The sequence below is a fragment of the Diabrotica virgifera genome, chromosome 2 (genome assembly GCF_917563875.1).
Source record: "Diabrotica virgifera virgifera chromosome 2, PGI_DIABVI_V3a".
Classification (NCBI taxonomy): Eukaryota; Metazoa; Arthropoda; class Insecta; order Coleoptera; family Chrysomelidae; genus Diabrotica; species Diabrotica virgifera.
In genome coordinates, this window is record NC_065444.1 from 31,379,118 (window position 1) to 31,404,274 (window position 25,157).

Here is a 25,157-nt window from a genome sequence, read left to right on the forward strand (position 1 = left end):
CGTAAAAACCTGCTTTTACCTCAATATCTCCCCATTTCAACAAATTATAGCATACAAAATATTGACTTTTTACTTAGATTGCTTGATGTTTAAAGAGCGTGGCACATTAAAAAGTTGTTTTTAATAAGTAAAACTAATATTTTAATTATTATAATTACAATTTAATTAAAATAAGATATTTTTACATATTCGGAATTCCCTTTAAAAGTTCAACGCAAGTAAAACATTTATCTTATGTATCTTGGGACCACATACAAATCTTTAATGTAAATATGACAAAACAATAAAAGATTCAGAAATGCGAGATTTGAAATTGATTATGTGAGCTGTTTCAATGAAAGAAGACAAAAAAGTTTTGACGCTCAACTATTTTTCCAAAAGGAATTTAAGATGCTCCCGGTTCTTGACGTTGGAAAAACATGGCCCCAGTATATGGCCGTTATGACAGGTAAGTCCAAATATATTATTTATTCGCATTTATTAAAAAATTAATATATTCGCTTTAATTTTTTCTAAACATCGTTGGAAATAGTCAATAAATCATAAAAAAAATTCTTCATGTGATTTATCGTTCACTGCATTATACATATAAATCGGAAATTACTTAATAATTTATGGTTTATTTTCTATTAGATATTTGTAATTAGATGAATACATCACTATAGTCGGAGAGATAGAAGCGGATTTTGTGCGTGATAAGTAATATGGAAAAACTATACGGGGATATGTTGAATTAGTTGTGTACATGACTTTCACCAACGGCCGGAAACCAGAGTTGGGGCCGAGGGTAGTTATAAGGGGTCAAAATCGCGGATTTTATTATTTTTTTTTATGACGCTCATGATCGAGATAGTGCACCAAAATTTGGGAATAAGTAGGTCATGACGTAACTAAGTAAAATTTCTAGGGGCGGAACACTGCGTGGCCGACAAAGGGGTGGGGGTAGGGGTGAATATAAAAAATATAAAGGGTTTTTTGCGACGTTCGTGATTGAGATAGTGGACAAAAATTTGGGAATAAGTAGATCATGACATTACTAAGTCAAATCCCCAGAGCCGGAAACCAGAGTTGGGGATGAGGGTAGTTATAAGGGGTCAAAGTCGCCGTTTTTATTATTTTTTTTTGTGACGCTCATGATCGAGAGAGTGCACCAAAATTTGGGAATAAGTAGGTCATGACGTAACTAAGTCAAATCTCCAGTGGTGGCACTCTGCGTGGCCGACAAAGGGGTGGGGCAAGGGTGAATTCAAAAAATATAAGGGGTTTTTTGCGACGTTCGTGATTGACAGATGCACCAAAATTTGGGAATAAGTAGACCATGATTTAACTAAGTAAAATCCTCAGAGCCGGAAACCAGAGTTGGGCATGAGGGTAGTGATAAGGGGTCAAAATCGCCGTTTTTATTATTATTTTTGTGACGATCATGATCGAGATAGTGCACCAAAATTTGGGAATAAGTAGGTCATGAGGTAACTAAGTATAATCTCCAGGGGTGGAAGGCTGCGTGGCCGATAAAGGGGTGGGGGTAGGTGTGAATATAAAAAATATATGGGGTTTTTTGCGACGTGCTAGATTGAGATAGTGCACCAAAATTTGGAAATAAGTAGACCATGACTTAGCTAAGTAAAATCCCCAGAGCCGGAAACCAGAGTTGGGGATGAAGGTAGTTTTAAGGGGTCAAAGTCGCAGTGTGTATTATTTTTTTGTGACCCGGCACAACATTTGCCCCCCCACGCAGCGTTCTGCCCCTGGAGATTTTACTTAGTAATGTCGTAATCTACTTATTTCCAAATTTTGGTGCACTATCTCGATCACGAACGGCAAAAAAAACCTCATATATTTTTATACTCACCCCTGCCTACCACCCCTTTGTACCCCAAGCAGCGTTCCGCCCCTGAAGATTTTACTTAGTTACGTTATAACCTACTTACTCCCAAATTTTGGTGCACAATCTCCATCATGAGCGCCACAAAAAAAATAATAAAACCGCGAATTTTACCCCTTATAACTACCCTCGTCCGCCACTCTGGTTTCCGCCTCTGGGGATATTACTTAGTTATGTCATGGTCTACTTATTTCCAAATTTTGGTGCACTATCTCAATCACGAACGTCGCAAAAAAACTCTTACATTTTTTTATATTCACCCCTGCCCCACCCCTTTATCGACCACGCAGCGTTCCACTGCTGGACATTTTACTTAGTTACGTCATGACCTACTTATTCACAAATTTTGTCGCGCTATCTCGATCATGAGCGTCAGAAAAAAAATAATAAAAAACGGAACTTTGACCCCTTATAACTACTTTCCTTCCCCACTCTGGTTTCCGGCTCTGGGGATTTTAATTATTTATGTCATGGTCTACTTATACCCAAATTTTGGTGCACTATCTCAATCTCGAACGTCGCAAAAAACCCGTTATATTTTTTATATTCACCCCTACCCCCACCCCTTTGTCGGCCACACAGCGTTGAGCCCCTAGAGATTTTACTTAGGTACGTCATGACCTACTTATTCCCAAATTTTGGTGCACTATCTCGATCATGAGCGTCATAAAAAAAAAAATAAAATCCGCGACTTTGACCCCTTCTAACTACCCTCGGCCCCAACTCTGGTTTCCGGCCGTTGGTGAAAGTGATGTACACAACTAATTCAACATATCCCCGTATAGTTTTTCCATATTACTTATCACGCACAAAATCCGCTCCCAGCTCTTAGACTACTAGGAAACAGTTTCAAAAACAATACAATAAAAGTAATAAATTTGATTTTTGTGTAAGAAAATTCATGCTCTTTCATATTCTTGTTCTTGTTGTGGTGCCTATTTCTTTCCAAATAATTTTATTAACGGATGCTTGAAATAGATTACATAGTTGTCGTGGTGGGGGTTATCATTTCCTCAGGTTCTTTAACTATGATATTCTTTTTCCCCCAATTCCGGCATGGAAAGATTAATTTAATTAATATTTATTTAGTGCTGTTTCTCATTATGTGTCCGAGATATTCTAACTTTCTCCTTTTAATCGTATACATAATTTCTCTTTCTTTCCCTATTCTTCGTAGTACTGTTTCGTTGGTTATCTTGTCCGTCCATGACATCCTTAGGATTCGCCTGTATAGCCACATGTCGAAGGCTTTAAGTTTTTTCTCCATCGCTTCAATGATTGTCCAGGATTCAACTCCGTAGTATAATATTGAGAAGATATAACATCGTAGGAGCCTTACCTTTATCTCCAGATTAAGGTTGTGGCTTTTAAAGAATTTGGCTATGTTGTTGAATGCACTCTTAGCCTTTTCTATTCTACATTTTACTTGTGAGTGATCCCATTGTTCGTTTAATCTTATTCCAAGATAGGTATACTGTTTTATTCGGTCCACTGGTGTATTCTTGGTAAGCAGTTAAACGTCGCTAATTTTATTTTTGCTGATGACCACGAATTTAGTTTTTGATATGTTTACTTGTATTCCAAATCTTTCACTCACTTCATTTAATTTGTTTATTAGTTGCTGTAAACTGTCTTTAAAAATAACGGTGTCGTCTGCATAGCGGATGTTGTTTATGCGTTTTCCATTTAGGAGTATTCTATGTTCGCCATTTTCCAAGGCTTCACTAAATATTTCATCTGAATATAGGTTAAATAATATGCATTCATATATACAGGGTGTCCCGAAAAGATTGGTCATAAATTATACCACACATTCTGGGGTCAAAAATAGTTCGATTGAACCCAACTTACTTTAGTACAAATGTGCTCATAAAAAAAATTACAGTCCTTTGAAGTTACAAAACTAAAATCGATGTTGTTCAATATATCGAAAACTATTAGAGATTTTTTATTGAAAATAGACATGTCGTATCATTCTATTGGCAGGATCATCTTAAAACAAAATTATAGTGAAATTTGTCCATCACATAAAAATTTTATGGGGATTTTGTTCCCTTAAACCCCCCAAGTCACCTTTTATCGAGATGCGGCTTTTTTTTTCAAAATATACATAAAAATGTAAATATTATAAATAAATTTTAACATTATTTTTTTTTATTTTAATTTATGTGTCTCGGCAGCAATGGCCATTGACACAAACAATATTGGTTATACAATAATTAATTACAATAAGGACTTAAAACTAAATATTATAACAGTTAATTTCTAAATCTTAAATAACATTAGGTAAAAATTATGAAGAAAAAAAATTGGATATACAATCATTGGATACTATAGAGACGTACAACTAATTATAAAATTGCTTCGGTCTTCTTGGAATACTTCGGACGTTGTTTAGTCATAATGAACTAGTAAGATTACTGGAAGAATTGGATCCAGATCTGGTGTTGCTAACAGTTGGGGAACATTGATTTAAACTGTTACTCATGTAGTCAACAGTAACTTGAATTTACTCTTTATTGAACTCTTTAGTCATAGTAGCAGTTGCATATGAACTAGTAAGGTTACTGGAAGAATTGGATCCAGACATGGTGTTGCTAACAGTGGGGGAGCATTGATTTAAATTGTTACTCATGTAGTCAACAGTAACTTGAATTTACTCTTTATTGAACTCTTTAGTCATAGTAGCAGTTGCATATGAACTAGTAAGATTACTGGAAGAATTGGGTCCAGACATGGTGTTGCTAACAGTGGGGGAACATTGATTTAAATTGTTACTCATGTAGTCAAAAGTAACTTGAATTTGTTTATATTAACGCTTTGGATGTCTGGAAATAAGTGATAACATTGGATACATCACTGCAATACTGGTTGCCTAACCGTTGGCGTCCGTTGGGACGGGATAGCAACAGTTTGACACTGTATGTGTTTAAGTTGGAAAATTTATTAAGTAAAACATATCTTACTGACCGAAGTTACAGCTTGTTCTTGATGATTAACACGTAACACAATTGTTATTAGTCACTATTTGAGCGAAAACTAATTTTGATAACTAGTATTTACAGTAATAATTACAAATTTCGGCACCAATTTACAGATTGATACATACACGTTCTGACGTTAGTTTGACAGTATTTTCAGATTATTAACAGGTCTATAATCGTACTTAACCATATACAAATATGTGGTGGATTCGACAAATATTCAAAATATCTCGATAAACACTGGCTTATCGAAAAAGTACTAAGAGACAAAAAAGTTTTAAAAACATTGTGTTTAACTAATGGTGCCACAATAATAATTTAATTGGAACGTACACAGAAGTTTGGGGGGGTCGAGGGGAACAAAACCCCCATACAATTTTTATCGGGTGCACAAATTTCACTTTAATTTTTTTTAAGATGTTGCTGCCATAAGTATGACACATGTCCATCAATAAAAAATCTCTAAGAGTTTTCGATACATGGAAAAAAATCGTTGTAACTTTTTTTGTGTGCACTATTGTATATAGGTAAGTGAGGTTCAATCAATCTATTTTGACCCCAGAATCTGTGGTATAATTTATGACCAATATTTTCGGGACACGCTGTATATCCATATACATTATTAAAAATATTTTTTTTGGTTGGTCTAGATTCTAGATATAATATATTCTTCTTCTTCTTTGTCTTACTATTTCGGGAATATTTCATCCATTATTGATTGACGTTTATGTTTCTTTCCCTTCTTCTTCTTATATGGCGTTACGGCTCTAGTTGACCTTTTCTAGCTTATGTCGGTCGTAGTCTTTGCCGACATATAAAACTTTCGAGAGATAGTAAATAATATTAATACAATGGGTGAGGAATAATGTCTCAACATTACAACAACGATGTATACCTACTCTAGCTGACTCATTATCTAATGTTTAAGTAAAATATATTCAGAATATAAGTTGAACAGAATTGGAGAGAGAATACACTCATGTCGTACAGCCTTCTGAATACTTATTTCCTCTGACAGGGAATCTTCGAGTTTTATTCTTACCGTTTGACACCGGTATAATCTTGATATTATTTGAACATCTGGATGATCAATGTCTAGTTTTTGAAAGATTTTAAGTAACTTCTTCGGATTAACATTGTCAGAGGTTTTTAAACAGTTAATGAAGCAGACATACATATCTTGATTAACATCTGTGCATATCTATGCCAGTACATTAAACGCAAACAGGCCTTCTCTGGTTGCCAAATCATTGTGGAATCCTAACTGTGTATGTGAGGTTTCAATTTCATATTTAATTTTAATGTAAATTCTGGTATGCATAATTCTTCTTCTTCTTCTTATGCCACTCCTATCGGAGATTGGAAATCATTAAGACTATCCTGACCTTGTCTACAGCTGACCTAAAATGTTCATTAGTGGTGCAGCCAAACCACTCTCTCTAATTCCGCAACCATGACATTCTTCTACGGCCTGGATTCCGTTTTCCTTCTATTTTTCCTTGCATTATATTTTGAAGTAATGCGTATTTATGACCTCTCATCAGGTGACCCAAATACTCGAGTTTTCTTCGTTTTATCGTTAACAAAATTTCTGGGTCTCTTCCTATCCTTCGTATTACTTCAAGATTTGTGATTCTTTTAACCCAACTCATCTTCAGCATTCGACGATAGCACCACATCTCGAAATTTTCAATATTTTTTATGTTGTTCTGTTTGAGAGTCCAGGCCTCTACACCGTATAATAGCGTGTTAAATACGTATCCTCTTAGCATTCTTAATCGCAGAGGCATAATTCTTAGAAAGACCTTAATACATTTTCGTTTTTAACATTTTCATTGTGCTTTTGCTTAATTCCGGGTATTACTTGGTTACCTATTCGAGCGTTAAAATTCCCCAGTATTATCATATTCCCTCTAACTTGATCTACTACTTGTTGTAATTCGTCATAAAAGATTTTCCTTGTTATTTGAGGCTTGTTATTTTCTGGGATGTATACTCCGATGATGTTCAGGTCTTCCTTTTCCATTCAAATTTTTGCTGTGACAATTCTTTCCGATATATATTGACACTCTTTGATGAGATTTTGGTATTTTTGATGTTTTAGTAATGCTACACCTTCTTTGGCCCTGTTTTCTTTTGCTACTCGACTGTAGATTAGTATATATTCGCCTAATCTTGATTGTCCTTTTCCTTTCTTTTTTGTTTCCTGTAGAGCGCATATATCTATTTGTTTCTCTTTTAATACTTAGGTTATTTCTTGATCTCTAGTGTTGAGTGATCTGATGTTCCATGTAATTCTCATCAATGTTTTTCTTGTGTCCTTATTTCTCGCCATGGTCGTCTTCATATGATCAATCCGGTTCCGAGGCTTCACATTGTTTCTTTGAGCAGTATTCGTTTTTTCGATTGGTAGGTTGCTAACCTTGCCAATCAACCCTCCAAATTTTATCCGGGCTTGGGACCGGCTGCGGTAACCGAAGAGCTACTCGATCCACCCTGAAATTACTCCAGGCAGTGTTCCTCACAAAAGACCAAATGCATGGTTATAACAGCAGATCCAATAAGATGTAAATTGGAGCTGGAAGGTCAGATAATAGAACAAGTGATGGAGTTTAAATACCTAGGCATCACACTATCTAGCTACGGAAGGCTCGAAACAGAAGAGGAAGATGAAGTGAATAGAGCAAACAGAGCCGCAGGTGGCCTTAATGACACAATATGGAGAAATAAAAATATCGGAAAAGAAATGAAAGGCAGAATTTACAAAACAGTCATCAGAACAATAATGACATAAGCGGCAGAAACACGACCCGACACAGAGAGGACAAAAAGATTGCTCGAAACAGCGGAGATGAAAACCCTTCGAAAAATCGATGGTAAGACTCTATGGGACAGAGCTAAAAGTACAGATATACGATGGAGATGCAAGGTGTATAACATTAATAACTGGGTAAGAAACAGAAGAATAGAATGGAATGACCACATACCATAGAGGTATATATTAACATAGAGGGAGCCTACCTTACGCGCTTCCTGACGACAAGATCTCATGGACTGGTTTGCTGCATCTCTTTCTAACACATTGTATCGAAAATATATGATCACATTCAGTGTGAATATAGGCACGGAAGAGGAGGACAAATGTAGCAGCTTTACTATGCGTAAGAGTGAAACAGCACTAATCCAAATAAAAAAGATGGTGTCGTCACTTCGCTCTGAATGACACTCTCTCTATGCTAATATATAACTCTATGCCACATACATAAGCTGAATGACAACAAATAGGATAGTCAGGACAGCGAGAGACGGTTCCCCAATAGGAAGACGATCAGTGGGAAGACCACGAAAACGATGGAACGACAACTTACTAGAGGCACATTGAAACAACAGACAGAGTCATGTCTATACAAAAAGAAGAAGAAGAAGAAGAAGAAGAAGAAGAAGAAGAAGAAGAAGAAGAAGAAGAAGAAGACCTTAATACATAACTTATTAGGTTCATAAGCCGGTAATAACTACAGTTGGTAGGAAAAAGCGAGACTTCTTTGAAATGGGAACAAATATGGAGATGAGTTATTCTGTTGGAATTATTTCAGTCCTATATATTCGTATACAATTGAACATGTCCACCAAAACAGACAGATATAGATATGTCGTCCAGTATTCTTAAGAGCTCACAATAAATCCCATTCTGCGACTTTTTGCTATTTTGTGGTTTGTTTTACCTCATCAGGTGTTATTGGAGGTGTATCTTCTGAAAGTGTTAAGACGGAATTCCTTGATCTATTATCATTGAAGAGTTGAGATATCGTCACCCTAATTAGAAAAACTTGTAACTCCGTTTTTACTCAATTTGTGAATATTATGCGCCATCTGTTTGTAAATTAATTTATCTGTCTTTTGACCAAATCCTGTAACTCCATCTAAATGTAGAAATTAAATATAAGCCAAAAAGTAAACCTTGTAACTCCGTTTCAGCTTTTGACTTCAGAAAACCACGTAACTCCAATTATGTTTATAATGCTTGTGTGCTTTTAACCTCGTAACTCCAAATTAATATTGGTTTAATTGGGACAAACCTCGTAACTCCACAAAATTTTAGAAAATTTTAAAAATGATTCTCCACAATCAGGTATATTATTTTATTTTAAAATGTTCGATTAATTTTGACAGAATCGCAAAATTTATTCCAAATTCATATTTTTGCGTCTCCTGAACAATTTGTCGTTTTGGAGTTACGAGTTTTGCTAATTAGGGTGACGATATGTAATTATTTCAATATATTTCCAAATTTTTCTTCTAAAGACTAAGTTTTCAATCTAATAGCACATAAAATAACTTTAAAAATATTACTCTACATCCCACCAGATTGAAAATAATGGGAACCTTTTCTGGTTACACCTCCGAGGCTTCTAAAATTTGCAAGCCATTACGGATGCTGAGACTAAAGAAGATGAGGGTATTTTATAATTTATAATTCACGTCCCATCTGCTCAGCGCGGTAAAGTTCCAACGAGAATGGTTCCCTTCCTACTCCAATCAGAGTAAACATGTAAATAAAAAATGAATAACCATTTTCAATTTCGTTGCAACACGAAACTAAAACCGCATTATATTCTAGTTCAATCAGAGAGTTCAGCAAGCACCTCCACGGGTTTCGAAACTTATTAGTCTCTCATCAGGAGGCACATATGCTGCTCTCCCCGATCTAACCAAAACAAACCCCAGCGTGCAGTCCCGGATTGCAACGAACGAAATGGCAGGGATGCCCTAGCGGCAACTGGTAGCAAAAGACTAATAGCACATAAAATAACATTAAAAATATTACTCTACATCCCACCAGATTGAAAACAATGGGAACCTTCTCTGGTTACACCTCCAAGGCTTCTAAAATTTTAAACCTCTGGGAACCTTCTTTTTCTTCTAAGTTAATGAATATTGTACTGTTTTCATTGCTTAACATGTTTGTTTTTTAATTAAATTCTCTCTCTCCTTTGGTGCTACAGCCTAAGTCGGGCCCTGGCCTCCCCCAGCATTCGCCTTCAAGTATCTCTGTCTCTAGCTGCACTGCTCCAGTTATCCATCCTCAATATATCTTTAACATCGGTTATCACTTAGTCACCTCTTCCTTGGTTTTCCTACTGGCCTACGTTCCACCATAGTTCCGCTAAGCGTTCTACTAGGTGTTTTGTCATTATACATTCGTATATTGTGACCTGCCCAGTGCAATATTTGTATTATTGCATAATTTACTAAAGAAGGTTTCAGATTGCTCCCATATCCTTCTTAATATTTTTCTTTCAAAAGTATTGATAAGGATTATTGTTTTTCGGTCATGATCCTTGTCTCTAAGCAATATTATGTTGCTGTGGTTTAATTCCAAGACAGACAAATTCTTTAATTTTGTTGTGAAAATTAAAGCTGCTGTATTCACTATCTAATTCTTCAATTTCATTGCACTTTTCATTCATCCACCTTTTCTTTGCTTCCCAAATTTTGTTTCTATTGAGTTTATAAATGTTCTTGTATTCATTCTAGTGTTTATGTTTCTTACGCTAATCTATCAGTATCAGAATCTCAATTTTGTTTTATTTTTGTAATCTTTTCTTCTTAACGTTTTGTTTATAGTCTCGACTATTATTTTTTTAACTTTTGATCTTTGCAGACTATGTGGATATATTATTATGTTTTATCTTTCTTTGAGATCGTGAATTTTTGATTAATTAGCTGAACTGTAATTTATTGTATTGTATTGTATTGTAACTGGAAATTATATCGACGACGTCAAGTTCCATTTTCATTTATTAGATCTAACATTTTTATTATTACGTATTTCACTCGAACAGTCTATTTTCATTAAATCGTAATCTGTTTTCATTAAGTAGGTAACGACGAACTCAATAACCTAAAAAGGGTACTTAACTACAGTCAAAAAAACCGTAGTACATAACTAATTTATTGTATCCTAAACGATGCCGAACGATCGATAGCAATCTGCACTGGATGAAACGAAAAAAAATAGTCCTTTTACTGAAAGTTGTTTTGTCCTATATTATCGCTGATAATTCTCATATTATTTTTTATTTACTTAAAATAATGTAGTCCCAAAACACACTTGAATAGTTTTCTTTTTTGATGTACACTATCTCATTGCGAATCTGTGTTTGAATAATATTGTGTTCTCAATAAAAAAATAGTTCTAATTTTCACATTTTAAGTTTATCTTCTCCTTTTGATTAAATATTTTTTTTAATTTAGATTAAACACCTCGACAACTAAGGTCACTAGCATGGCACAGTTTATTTCGTAATCATATACCTAGTGTAATATTATGTAGTGTGTGTTGAATAAATGTCTTGTTACTTAGCAAAGTCGACTTCATTTAATATAGAATTAAAAAAAAAATACAAAACACAATACGGAGAACGAAGCCAACAACTCATATTTATTTCTGTTGCAGCTTTGATAGCGATGTTAAATGCTGGTATACACTTTGGATGGCCGAGTCCGAGTCTACCAAAAATTATGTCTGACGAATACAAATTTAATATTTCTTCAGAAGAGGCGTCATATATTACAATTATAGGTAAGTAATATGTGTAACTAACTTCACCATAATATTTAATAAAACATCATTTAGAGAGCATACTGTAAGCATACAAGAACGGTCCGATAAGTACTTGGCCTTCAAGAGAAAAGGTTAAATTTTGGTAAAGTGGTGATTTATTTTTGAAAGTACAGTGGAACCCCGATAAGTCGGCCCCCGATAACCCGGAAGTCCGGCTAACCCGGACCGATTTTTATCAGACAAACATTTCAACAATAAAAATGTATGTAATATAATATTTGAAAGATAATGGGTATTTGTGTAATTTGAACTATACGATAGTAAAAATGACTTATGGCACACGGCGGCAGAGCGACGTTCATTGTCTCGGACTATCGGAAACAGCAGGCACCTGTTATTCCTTTATTTATTTCAAAATGTTTTAGCATTGTTTAAAAAAGATAAAAGACTATTAAAAAAATTCTTTTTTAAACAATGGCTTAGTCTTCACTATTATTAAATAACATAACATTGTTGCGATTGAGGCCGTATTGTGTGTAGTACAGTCGTATTGCTCGCTTTCGTTCTGTAATCGTTCTTATATCTATTCAGATTTTGTGTTTGCGTGTTTTTTGTCTACGTAATGGCAACAAAACGTAAGAATGTTGTAGTGACAATGGAAAAGAAACTAGTATAGAAGCATTAGGTAGAATTGATGAAGGCGTAATTGATACGTAATTTAGATGTGTACTGTGCATATATTATATTTCATGTTATTCAATTATAACGGAGATTATCTGTAAGTATACCGTATTTATTAATTTTTAACATTTTCTCCGGATAACCCGGATTTTCGATAACCCGGATCGGCCGCGGTCCCGATTAATCCGAGTTAACGAGGTTCCACTGTAGTTTCCTTTTAACTCGACACACTTTAACCAGCGATGCTACACCTTCTTTAGCTTGTCTGAAAAATACGTTTTCTCACGGCCTGCAAAGTAGGCTTCTGCGGCGGTGATAACCTCCTCATTCGATTTAAATTTCTACCCTGCGTGGCTGGTGACTTTTTCAAGTTAAAAAAAAGAAGTCGTACAGGGTTAAAACTGGAGAATACGGTGGATGGGACAATAGTATATAGTCCAATTCGACCAATTTGGCTATGGCTACGGGGGTGTGAGCCGGTGGGTTGTACTCACCGAAGCTTGATAGCTATCAACCGGTAGAGCAGGCAGGATTCCGAAAGGGTTACAGTACAGCGGATCATCTTCTTACAGTCAGAACGCTAATAGAGAAAGCAAATGAATATCGCAAGTTATACATTGGCTTCGTTGATTATGAAAAGGAATTCGACTCCATAGAACTTTGGGCAATAGAGAGAGCTATGAACAACTGCAGGAGAGATTCTCGATACAGAATGCTCATACATAATATTTATAAGAAAGCTACAATGAAAATACAAATAGATGAGAAAACCAAAGCTATACCAATCAACAGAGGAGTTCGCCAGGGAGACGTTATTTCACCAAAGCTGTTCACACTGGGACTTAAAGACATGTTCAAAGACCTTAACTGGGTAGATAAAGGAATACATGTTAATAGAAGAAAACTGAGTCATTTGAGATATGCTGACGACATTGTAATATTCGCTACAAGTTTCGAAGAATTACAGACCATGATGACGCAACTATTTCAAGCTTCGGAAAAAGTAGGTCTTAAGATGAACTTGGAAAAAACAAAAATAATGACGAATACACAGAGCATTACAAAAATAACGTTGAATGACATAGATTTAGAAACAGTAAGCGAATACATCTACCTGGGACAGATAATGAAAGTTAACAAAGAAAATCAAACTTCCGAAATTACTAGAAGAATAAGGTTAGCGTGGGCAGGATTTGGAAAACTGAGTTGGATCTTGAAAAACGCTAAAATAGAACAATATTTAAGAACCAGAGTTTACGATCAGTGTATGCTCCCTATACTTACGTATGGTTCACAGACGTGGACACTCACCAAGGCCAATATGGATAAAATAATAAAGGCACAGAGAGCGATGGAAAGATCAATGCTCGGGGTGAGGCTCATAGACAAAAAAAAAACAAATACATTGATTAGAAGCAAAACCAAAGTAAAAGACGCAGGAGAACATGCTGCCAAATTAAAATGGAGCTACGCAGGACACAATGCCCGACTGAAGGATAAAATATGGAATCACGAAATACAACAATGGAGACCGTGGTTAGGAAGAAGAAGTAGAGGAAGGCCACAAATGAGATGGGCCGATGACATAAAGAAGTTTGGAAAAACAGGTGGCGCAAAATAGGCAACACTGGATTGAATTGGGGGAGGCCTATATCCAAAGTTGGATTACTCAAGGCTGAAGAAGAAGATATAGATCATACCTTGCGAATCCCAGAAAATGGTGGCTATCACCGAAATTCGACCACGTTTATCAAAATGCTACGTCTGGTCGACTCTTCTCTATGCAGTTGAGACATGGACCCTTAAAACATCAATCGTAAATAAATTGGAGGCATTTGAAATGTGGATTTACCGAAGAATCCTCAAAATTTCATGGACATCGCATACCTCAAACGAAGAAGTGCTGAATAGAATAGGCAAGGAAAGAGAAATTTTCAACACAGTGAAAGTTGGAAAAACATGATACCTAGGCCACATACCGAGAAATAATAAGTACCAATATGCTCACCTTACGGTGAAAGGAAATATCGAGGGAAAAACAGGACTAGGAAGAAAAATACTATCATCGCTCAGAAACATCCGACAATGGACAAGGCTAAATTTTAAACAGCTATTAAGAACAGCCAAAGACAGAGAAGAGTTTGCAATTGTAGAAGCCAACCTCTATTGACGAGAGGGCACTATAAGAAGAAGAACTCTTTCGATATGTTCGGTTTCAATATGCAGGCTGATTTGTTCAATATTGTCCAAATTGGTTGGCTCTATTATATTTAATCTCTTGAGCATCTATAAATCTTGGCTATTATCTGCCAGTTTAACAGTATAACAGTATAACGATATAACAGTATAACAGTATAACAGTATAACAGTATAACAGTATAACAGTATAACAGTATAACAGTATAACAGTATAACAGTATAACAGTATAACAGTATAACAGTATAACAGTATAACAGTATAACAGTATAACAGTATAACAGTATAACAGTATAACAGTATAACAGTATAACAGTATAACAGTATGACAGTATAACAGTATAACAGTATAACGGTATAGCGGTATAACAGTATGACAGTATAACAGTATAACAGTATAACAGTATAACAGTATAACAGTATAACAGTATAACAGTATAACAGTATAACAGTATAACAGTATAACAGTATAATAGTATGACAGTATAATAGTATAACAGTATAATAGTATAACAGTATAACAGTATAACAGTATAACAGTATAACAGTATAACAGTATAACAGTATAATAGTATAATAGTATAACAGTATAACAGTATAACAGTATAACAGTATAACAGTATAACAGTATAATAGTATAACAGTATAACATTATAACAGTATAACAGTATAACAGTATAACAGTATAACAGTATAACAGTATAACAGTATAACAGTATAACAGTATAACAGTATAACAGTATAACAGTATAACAGTATAACGGTATAACGGTATAACAGTATAACGGTATAACAGTATAACAGTATAACAGTATAACACTGTTACTAATAAAACACTCGTATTCTAAGGTTATTCCGTATTTATATCTAGAATAGTTATTCTAAGTATAAGGTAGATATAGTACGAAAATATTTTGTTACTAATAAACTCGATATAAGTTAGATATAAGTATTCCAACTTTATTCCGAAATAATAGTTTGGCAACGTCGCAATCTTCTGTACAAATACATAGAACAATGATATTATATTGTGTCAAATATGTCAATTTTGATTTTTCTCTGTAACTGACAAACCAAATTAACCTAGGCGAAAAGTTTTTTTTTTTGAAAATTCGTGTAAAAATACCAGCTTTTCAAATACCAAAGTAGATTATTCTCTGTAGTCCACAGTCAATATTAACAGAGTTATTCAAATTGTTTATAAGCCAAAATTGACTCTACTTTTGTAAAATGTTTTCGGAATGATAAAAATAAGTCTTTATTGATTTTTTTAAATACGTTTGAAATATCAGTATTCTTCTGTCATAATATGGTTTCCACAGAATTCCTGTAATCATTATTATTTTCTAAACAATAACATTGCAACAAAAGCTCTTTGGGATAAACAAAGTGAATAAAATTTAAACTAATTGGCGAACCATTTTGAAATTTTTTGTGCATTATATGGACTGTTTGACTCAACTTTTCATGTAATATCAAATTCAAATAAGTGAATCCACCTATTAAGTTTTCTAAAATCTTTACACCATCTTTAGAAAAACTGATATTTAATTCTGAATTCCTTATTGGTGTATTGTGAAAATGGATTTATTCTATCTTTGAAAGTTTCCTTTTCATGGATTTTCTATCATGTTAATTAAATTATCAACTTCTTTGACAGCCGCAACACCTCTTAAACACATTTTTTATTATACATATAATTACTCACAAAACCAATCAAAAGATAATATATTTTTGTCTCTGATGACATTGACATCCATAAAATAGGTTATACCAGACTTAAACAAGGGTGTGGGTCGGTATAAACTTGGACTAAATTTGTATAGCAAGTATAACCCTTAGATTAACGAAACGATTTCGTTAATCTAAGGTATAACCTATATCTAAGTTATTCCCATATGGTTATTCCATGTTTATTGGTAGTGATTTTGCCTATACCTGATTTATTCTCAGTATAACTTTTATACTTGGTTTATTAGTAACAGTGTAAGAGTATAACAGTATAAGTATAACAGTATTATCTTTATATCGAAAATTACCTATTGGTACGGCATTAATCACGATAACTCCATTGTTCTGTTCCAGTGCCTCTAGAAATATTTTTAATTAGGTATAATTTTAATTAGTGTATGCTTTTTAGGCCCCGTTGGTGATATTCTAGGAAGTATAATATACCCGTCTCTAGTGGACAAGATAGGACGACAAAAGACAATATTGCTGATAGCTGTTCCACAAATTTTGTCCATGACTATGATTTATCTCTCATTTTTCTCAAAATTATTATTATATAGTGCAAGATTTATCGGAGGATTAGCAGAAGCTGGCTGTTTTACAATATTACCCCTCTACATTGGCGAGGTAAGAAATATTTTTTTTTATTAATAATTAATCATCTTTAATAAAAATTAAGGAGCCTCCACGTCAAGACAACATCAATGTGTTGTTGCTGCCAAGGAAATTTCACCACAAGACATCACAGAGCCTCCATTAAACAATCTCATCTCTATATTATATTTCACCGCTCACCTGGTCGACCAATAACTCTTAAGTTTAGATCAGAATTTTTATTAGAAGTAGATGGGAAACTCTCGATATTACTTTACGTTATGTTGTTTTCTGTTTTAAAGTTTGTATATTTTATTTGTGTATAATTACAGTGTGTCCTGCTCTCACAAAACCCTTCATAGACTAGAACTAGAAAATCACTTTTGACGGGCATACTGCAACTCAGTATTCTTGCTGAAGAGTAAAATGGCAAATATTTGAGTACCACGTATTATTTCATTGACTGCTTACTATCATCAAATAACACTACTGCCAAAGATACTTTTGATCTCAAAAAAATGCTCAAATAATAAACAGTCACCCATACCGGTAAATAGTCGGTATGGCTTGTCTTGTTGAGTTCGATAATTGATCTCCGCGATCTAATTTACACAACCTTGGATCATAGCCGCATTGCCCTTTCCCAGAGCAAATAAACGATTCAATTTTGTTTATCTAATCGATGCTTCTAAGACGCAGTTATTCAAGAGAAATAGTATGTCTTTTGGTTCTAAATTCTAAAATGCAAAACGTTTAGTGCTTATAGCATCTATACAAATGTTTATGATATACAAGGTGCCAAAGTGGCATAAAAGGAACTTTTTTAAGTTTTTTGGATCGTAACACATACTTACTTAATCCAGAACTCGTCTACCTTTTCTGTGTGAGTTATTACGGAGTTAGGTTCTCCGTCGTTTTCTTCCACATTTTTTTCCATTTCCTTCTATCCATGGCCAATGCTTTTGTTTCCTCCCATTTTATTCCCCTTTTGTTGGCCTCTTCCCTCACTTCTTCTGTCCACGTCTTTCTTGGTCTTCCTCTCTTCTTTCTTCCTATATCTCTCGCGTCATATATTTGTCTTACTATTTTCTCTTCTCCTCTTCTCAGTACATGTCCGAGCCATCTAAGTTGTCCTTGTTCGATTGTTGTTGTAACTGGATGTATTTTCAGATTTTCTCTAAAGGTTTGATTTCTAATTTTATCTTTCCTTGTTTTCCCCTCTATTGTTCTCAAAAATCTCATTTCTGTGCCTATTAGTCTATTCTTTTGCCTTTTTGTTAATGCCCAAGATTCACAGGCATAGGTTAGAGTGGGTTTCACAATAGTTTTTACTATTTCCGTTTTTATATTCTTAGGTATTTCTTTCTTTTTTAAAAAGTTACCCTTAATTATATTGTACAGCTTACCAGTCTTTCCAATTCGTTCATTTATCTCATCTTCTAATTTTCCATCCCGGCTTATGATTACCCCCAAATACTTATATCTGTCTACCTGTTCAAGTTGCTTGCCATCTATTTTTATTTCATGTTTTCCTTTTTGTCTTCCAATTATCATTGTTTTTGATTTTTCTTTGTTTAATTTCATATTTCTGATTTTCAGCTCTTCATACAATATGTTTATATTTTCTTGTAATTGTTTTTCTGACTCCCCAATGATCACCAGGTCGTCTGCGTAGCACAGTTCTGTTATTTGTATCATTCTCAACTTCCAATATCCTACATTATATTTTCTCCATTGGTGTTTGCATTCTTTTATTACGCCATCTAGTACTAGGTTAAAGAGTAGTGGGCTCAGAACACAACCCTGTTTTAATTCAATGTTGCTGTCGAATACTTTTGATTTTTTATTTCTTGTCCTTACATAGCTTTTCGTTTTTTCGTATAAACTCTGGATGCATCCTATTAGATCTTGTTCAATTTTTTTCTTCTCTAGTATTTTCCAAATAACTTCTCTTTTAATTCTGTCGAAAGCTTTTTCCATATCTATGAAGCATACATGTATTTCTTTTTCTGTTTTAAGAGCTTTTTCTATTATTTGTCTTATTATGAAAATCTGATCGTTCGTCCCTCTTTCTTTTCTGAAACCACTCTGGCTCTCCTCAAAGGTGTTTTCCGGTTTTTCTCTTAGCCTGTTTTCTAGTATACTAGCATAAAGTTTTCCTACTATGCTTCCAAGTGTTATTCCTCTATAGTTTGAGCGTTCTTTGCTATCTCCTTTTTTGTACAATGTTGTTATAATGCCTATCTGCCAGTCTAGTGGTACTTTCTTCTCATTTTTAGCTTGGCTCATGATGTTTAGTAATTCTTGTTGTCTTTCTTCATTCATGTATTTCACTATTTCTGCAGTTATATCGTCATGTCCCGGTGCTTTTCCCATCTTGATTTTGTTGATTACATTTGTTAATTCTTTTTGTGTTATATTTCCTATCTGTTCCTGTTGCTCTTGATCATAATACATATTTAAAATTTTTCTTGATATTAATGCCATTTTTTGTTTTTAGGTTTCGGAACCAAAAGTGCGAGGGGTATTAGGCTCTCTATTTTCTTTTGTCTTTATAATAGGAATATTCCTGGTAAACAGCATAGGCTCATATGTTACTATACATACAGCAGCTTTAATATTTTTAGTACTACCAATCATGTTTGTGATTATATTTTTCAAAATGCCAGAAAGTCCGTACTTTTACATTATGAAATCAGATTTCAACAAAGCGGAGAAGTGTTTACAAGTATTAAGAAGAAAACGGCACGTTGAGAGAGAACTTACTACTCTGATAAACGACGTCAATCGTCAAATGTCGGAACCTGGAAGATACAAAGACCTTTTTACTATTCAAAGCAATCGAGTAGCTTGTATGGTTATGTTTGGATTGAGGATTATTCAGCAACTTAGTGGAACCTCTCCAATTTCTTTATATATGCAAATTATATTTGAAAAATCGACAGATATTATGTCTAAAGATTTGGCCTCTATTCTTATATTTGGTCTCCAACTTAGTGTCAACTTTACTGCAGTGCTTATTGTTGATAAAATTGGAAGGAAACCTTTACTGATTACATCTTGTTTAGGATGTTCTGTGGTTCTTACAACAATGGCTATTTTCTTTATCGTGCAGGACTTTACTGCTCTTAACCTTGCTAGCCTAAACTTTGTTCCTTTAGTTGGCATAGTCCTCTTCACCATATTTTTTGCTATTGGTCAAGGCAATGTTGTGAATCTTATGATGGGTGAAATGTTTTCGTCGAGTATTAAAGCAAAAGCATCTTGCTTGATGAACATACTTTTTGCTATTTTTATGATGTTTACCACCAAACTATTTCAACTCACTTCGGACTATTTTGGAATGTACGTGCCGTTTATATTCTTTGCAATTTGTCAGCTTTTAGGTGTTGCTTTCTCGTATTTTGTTGTGCCGGAAACAAAAGGGAAGAGTTTAGAAGAGATACAACAAGGGTTAAAGAAAAGTTGAAAGATAATCGCCAACAAGAGTTTGGAATTTTGAATTTTATTTGATGAAAATATTCTTACCAAAAGATGGAGATTTGCCAAACGAAATGAGTGAACATAACATAATGTAACATAACGTATCATCAATTACCATCAAATCAATAAAAATCGTAAATAACATAACCAATAAAAATTATAATAAATAACCTATATTTTATTTGTCTTATAAGTTCCTACATTTACCATAGATGGTCACGTGGAATACTATTTAGGAGCAGACAGTTATAAAAAAAAGGAAAGCTGTCAAAACGTCGTTCTAATTTCAGACAAGACACTATTGTTATAAATACAAAGAGAAACGATAAATTTGGATATGATATACTAAAAGCATATGAAAGCACACAAGACTAAGAAGAAATTGAGAAATTCTATCATGATTTAGAAAAAGCATTAACATCTACAAAGAAATACGAGCTCAATATTTGCATTGGATATTATAAAGCGAAGAAGTGTAGATGTACCAAAATATCACAATATTTTGAAAGAAAAAATAAAACTAATAGACTAAGAGCCGCTATAGGTGAAATTTCTTAATCATTTTAGGCACGATGGGACCCTATAACTTAAATAGTAGAATCTAAAAGAAAACGTTTGAACACTGTGCCGTCACTTTTCAGTGGCACATGCGTCGACAGTGGCGCATCAAACTTTCCACTTATGGACGGGATAAATAAATTAAAAGTTACCCTCCCTTACTAACAGAATTAATTTTTTTATTTTTTTAAGTTCTATGTGATTAACGCATAGGATTCAGCGTAATTTTAACCCACCACCCCCTTCCCCCTACCCCTCCATCAAAAACTTCATTTTTCGTTTTATTTTTTTTTTGGTGGGATGCAATCAATTTAAAAATTTCAAAGAATTCACACGCATAGCTGAGGCTTTTATAAAACATTCCTATTTTTTATAGACCCATAGGTAGAGTGTACATAACCTCAAAAAATTAAAAGAAATTTTTTTTTTCAAAAAAGCGTGTAACTTTTTTGAGGAATAGCTGCAGGTCTAATTTTTTCTTAATCTTGTGTGTTTTATCAAACACTATATTTTTAATTTTTTTCAGATTTTTCCGTAAGGCTCCCCACCTTCAAAAATCCGAAAAACTGTTTGTTGGGGGGTTTTGGGGGATTTTCCCTATTTTATAGACTTCATAATATATCAAATTAATTTTGTTTTTATAGGTTATATGTAACTTGAAGTAACTGAGTCCTTTAGAATATTTAAAAATCAGAAAAACACGTTCAAACCCCCCAAAACCCCCCTAAAAAACAGTTTTTTGGATTTTTGAAGGTGACCAGCGTTACAGAAAAATCTGAAAAAAAAAATTAGAAATATAGTGCTTGATAAAATACACAAGACTAAGAAAAAATTAGATCTGCAGCTATCCTCAAAAAAAAGTTATATACTTCTTTTCAAAAAACAAATTTTAAAATTTTTTTGAGGTTATGTACACTCAACCTACAGGTCTATAAAAAATAGACGTGTATTATAAAAGCCTTAACTATGCGAGTGAATTTTTTGAAATTTTAAAATTGATTGAATCCCACCAAAAAAAAATAAAATCGAAAAATAAAGTTTTTGATGGTGGGGGCAGGGAGAAGGGGGTGGTGGGTTAAAATTACGATGAATCTTATGTCTTAATCACATAGAACTTAAAAAAAATGAAAAAAATTAAATTCTGGTAATGAGGGAGGGTATTTTTTAATTTATGTATCCCGTCCATACGTGGAAAGTTTGATGCGCTACTGTCGACGCATGTGCCACTGAAAAGTGACGGCACAGTGCTCAAACGTTTTCTTTTAGGTTCTACTATTTAAGTTATAGGGTCCCGTCGTGTCTAAAATGATTAAGAAATTTCACCTATAGCGGCTCTTAGTCTATAACATTGAAAACGGTTACAAGGAAAAGTAAACAAGCAGTTACTATTTACAGAGAAAATATGTCAAATGATACCGTAAAACAAGAAATAATCAGGCTATTAGAACAAAAAATTAGGTTGACATCAAGCAAAGAGGAAAGTACTGATGAAACTGGACGAGAATTAAAGATATATTAAAAACCGTTCAAGAAACAAAATTAAGTGCAGTAGAAACAAGAAAAAACCAGTGTGGATTACAGAAGAAGTACTGTAGTCCAGAAAGCCACTGCGCATCCGCTAGGAAAAATATTCTAATTCGGATTTTTTGCACAATCTTACTCAAAAAGGACCCCTTTTAACAAATTTGCATGTTGCCAGGACCAAAAGTTGGTCAAAAATTTTTTAAACGTTTTTTTTTCCTAAAATTATTTTTTTTTGCATGAAACAAATTTTTTTTAGGTTTTCTGGATCATTCCAAACAGAAAAGGTCTTTAGTGACTTTTCTCTAAAGTTGATAGTTTTTGACATATAAGCGATTAAAAATTGAAAAATTGCGAAATCGGCCATTTTTAACCCTCAAAAACTATGTGAAAAACTGAAAATTTGAATGTTACCAAGGTAGGTAGATATTCTTTAAACATCGATTGATGAAATCCCGAAGAGTTTTTTGCAATACAATATCAAAAACCACTTTGTTTTTTAATTGCCAATCAAGCGTGCGCGACACTATTTTCCACCGTTGCATGTGTACACAGTATGGTGCAAATGAAAGGAATAAATTCGTTAATTCGCAAACCGGTGACTTTAAGGAAAAATCCCAAGACAGGTCGGTTTTTATTTTTAAGTTATGATATTGTGGCATATATAGTATACTAGTGACGTCATTCATCTGGGCGTGATGACGTAATCGATGATTTTTTTAAATGAGAATACGGGTCGTGTGCTGGCTCATTTGAAAGGTTCTTCAATTTTCTATTCAGTAATATAAACATGTACATATTTATTTATACAGGGTGTCCAAAAATTTTTTATTAAATTAAATCATTTGGCAAATTGAAAAAAAAATTAAATTATTATACACCCTGTATAAAGAATTATGTAAATGTTTATATTACTGAATAGACAATTGAAAAACCTTTCAAGTGAGCTAACACACGACCCCTATTCTCATTTAAAAAAATCATCGATTACGTCATCACGCCCAGATGGATGACATCACTAGTATACCATATATGTCAGGATATCATAACTTAAAAATAAAAATCGACCTGTTTCGGGATTTTTCCTTAAAGTCGCCGGTTTACGAAATAACGAATTTATTCCTTTCATTTTCACCATACTGCATACACATGCAACGGTGGAAAATATTTTCGCGCACGCTTGATTGGCAATTAAAAAACAAAGGGGTTTTTGATATTGTATTGCAAAAAACTCTTCGGGATTTCATCAAGCGATGTTTAAAGAATATCTACCTACCTTGGCAACATTCAAATTTTCAGTTTTTCACATAGTTTTTGAGGGTTAAAAATGGCCGATTTCGCAATTTATCAATTTTTAATCGCTTATATGTTAAAAACTATCAACTTTAGAGAAAAGTCACTAAAGACCTTTTCTGTTTCGAATGATCCAAAAAACTTAAAAAAATTTTGTCCCATGCAAAAAAAATAATTTTAGGAAAAAAACAAAAAAAAAACGTTTAAAAAATTTTTGACCACCTTTTGGTCCTGGCAACATGCAAATTTGTTAAAAGGAGTCCTTTTTGAGTAAGATTGTGCAAAAAATCCGAATTAGTATATTTTTCCTAGCGGATGCGCAGTGGCTTTCTGGACTACTGTGATTCATGGAACAAAGAAGAGAAGTCCGAAATAGAGACAAAACTGAATACAAGTGGATCCACGCAATAATCAATCAGAAGATAAGACATGCGAAAATACAATTTGATAGTAAATAATATAATGAAATTGAACACTGTGAAAAGATACATTTCATCTGCATAAGAAATTAAAAGAGATAGCCGGAAAAAAACGAAAATAACTATTATACCAGCGCGGATCTGTGAAAAAAACGTCTATTCTTGAATGTGCGAGGTGGCATTCGGATTTTTGCAGATAAAGTTAGGTGACACCTTCAGTAATAATAATTGACTTATGCTCCTCCTCAAATGTGCCCGGAACATTAATAAAAAATTTAAAATATTTAAAAATTTCGAAAAATATCGATTTTTTTCTATTTTCATTGCTTATAACTTTAAAACTATTCATTCTGGAACAAAGTCGTAGGGAAATAAAATAAAGATAATTGATTTTGTATAAAATGCGACTAGTTTAAAACGTCTTAAATTATTACCCTTACTGCAAAATAGCAATAAATAGAAAATAAGGGGTCAAAAATGACTGTTTTTATTGAATGTTTTTTAACCACTTTGGGTGCAGTTAGAACCTTCATAATTTGCTTAGAAAATTCTTACAATACAGTGATCAGCGCACTAATAACCGGCAAAATAAAGTAAAAGATGGAAAACATATTAAGTTGTGAGATAAAAAGAGATGAGCCTAGTGGAGGTGTTAAATTTAGCGATAGTAACTTATAGATTGACATTATATTGATTGTTTCCCACCTTTAGACGTATCGAACGAATTTGAGAAATGCCACTGTCACAGTGACAGTTTTAGTTGACATACTCCTCTACGATATACGGTCATACGATACGTCTAAAGGTGGGAAAGAATCAATATAATATCAATTTATATGTTACTATCGCTAAATTTTACAACTCTACTAGTTTTATTTCTTTTTATCTCACCATTTAATATATGTTTTCCAATTTTTGCGCTATTTTGCCGGTTATTAGCACGCTCATCACTGTATACTTAAACCGTCCACCAAATTTCATTAAAATTGACCTAATAGATTTTGCATAATAATTTTGCAATCTAAATTTTTTTAAAAAAGTTCAAATTTTTTATAAACTCTCTGAACAAAAAGTAGACCATTTAGAAGCTTGCTATTTTTTTTACATATAAACAGGATTTCTACCTATCTAATACACTTTACTTTACTTTACAAGTCATAAACACTGTTTTGGCTTATAAACAAATACAGTAAGGACGTTTGAGTTGGAATAAATTCATTTTCTTGAGAATGGGCGGCTCTGGAAT

General features: G+C 33.7%; 2 protein-coding genes across 4 annotated transcripts in view; one reads left to right on the forward strand and one right to left on the reverse strand.

Annotated features, from left to right (window-relative positions):
- LOC114337816 (relaxin receptor 2) overlaps positions 1-25,157 on the reverse strand; it is an 800,386-nt gene that overhangs the window by 365,932 nt on the left and 409,297 nt on the right. The window lies entirely within an intron of this gene.
- Positions 228-20,290, forward strand: LOC126880028 (facilitated trehalose transporter Tret1-like). The gene is made up of 4 exons (XM_050643563.1): positions 228-448; positions 11,327-11,452; positions 16,453-16,670; positions 19,138-20,290. The coding sequence occupies exons 1-4, from the start codon at positions 391-393 to the stop codon at positions 20,104-20,106; spliced, it is 1,371 nt and encodes a 456-aa protein (XP_050499520.1). The 5' UTR covers positions 228-390; the 3' UTR covers positions 20,107-20,290.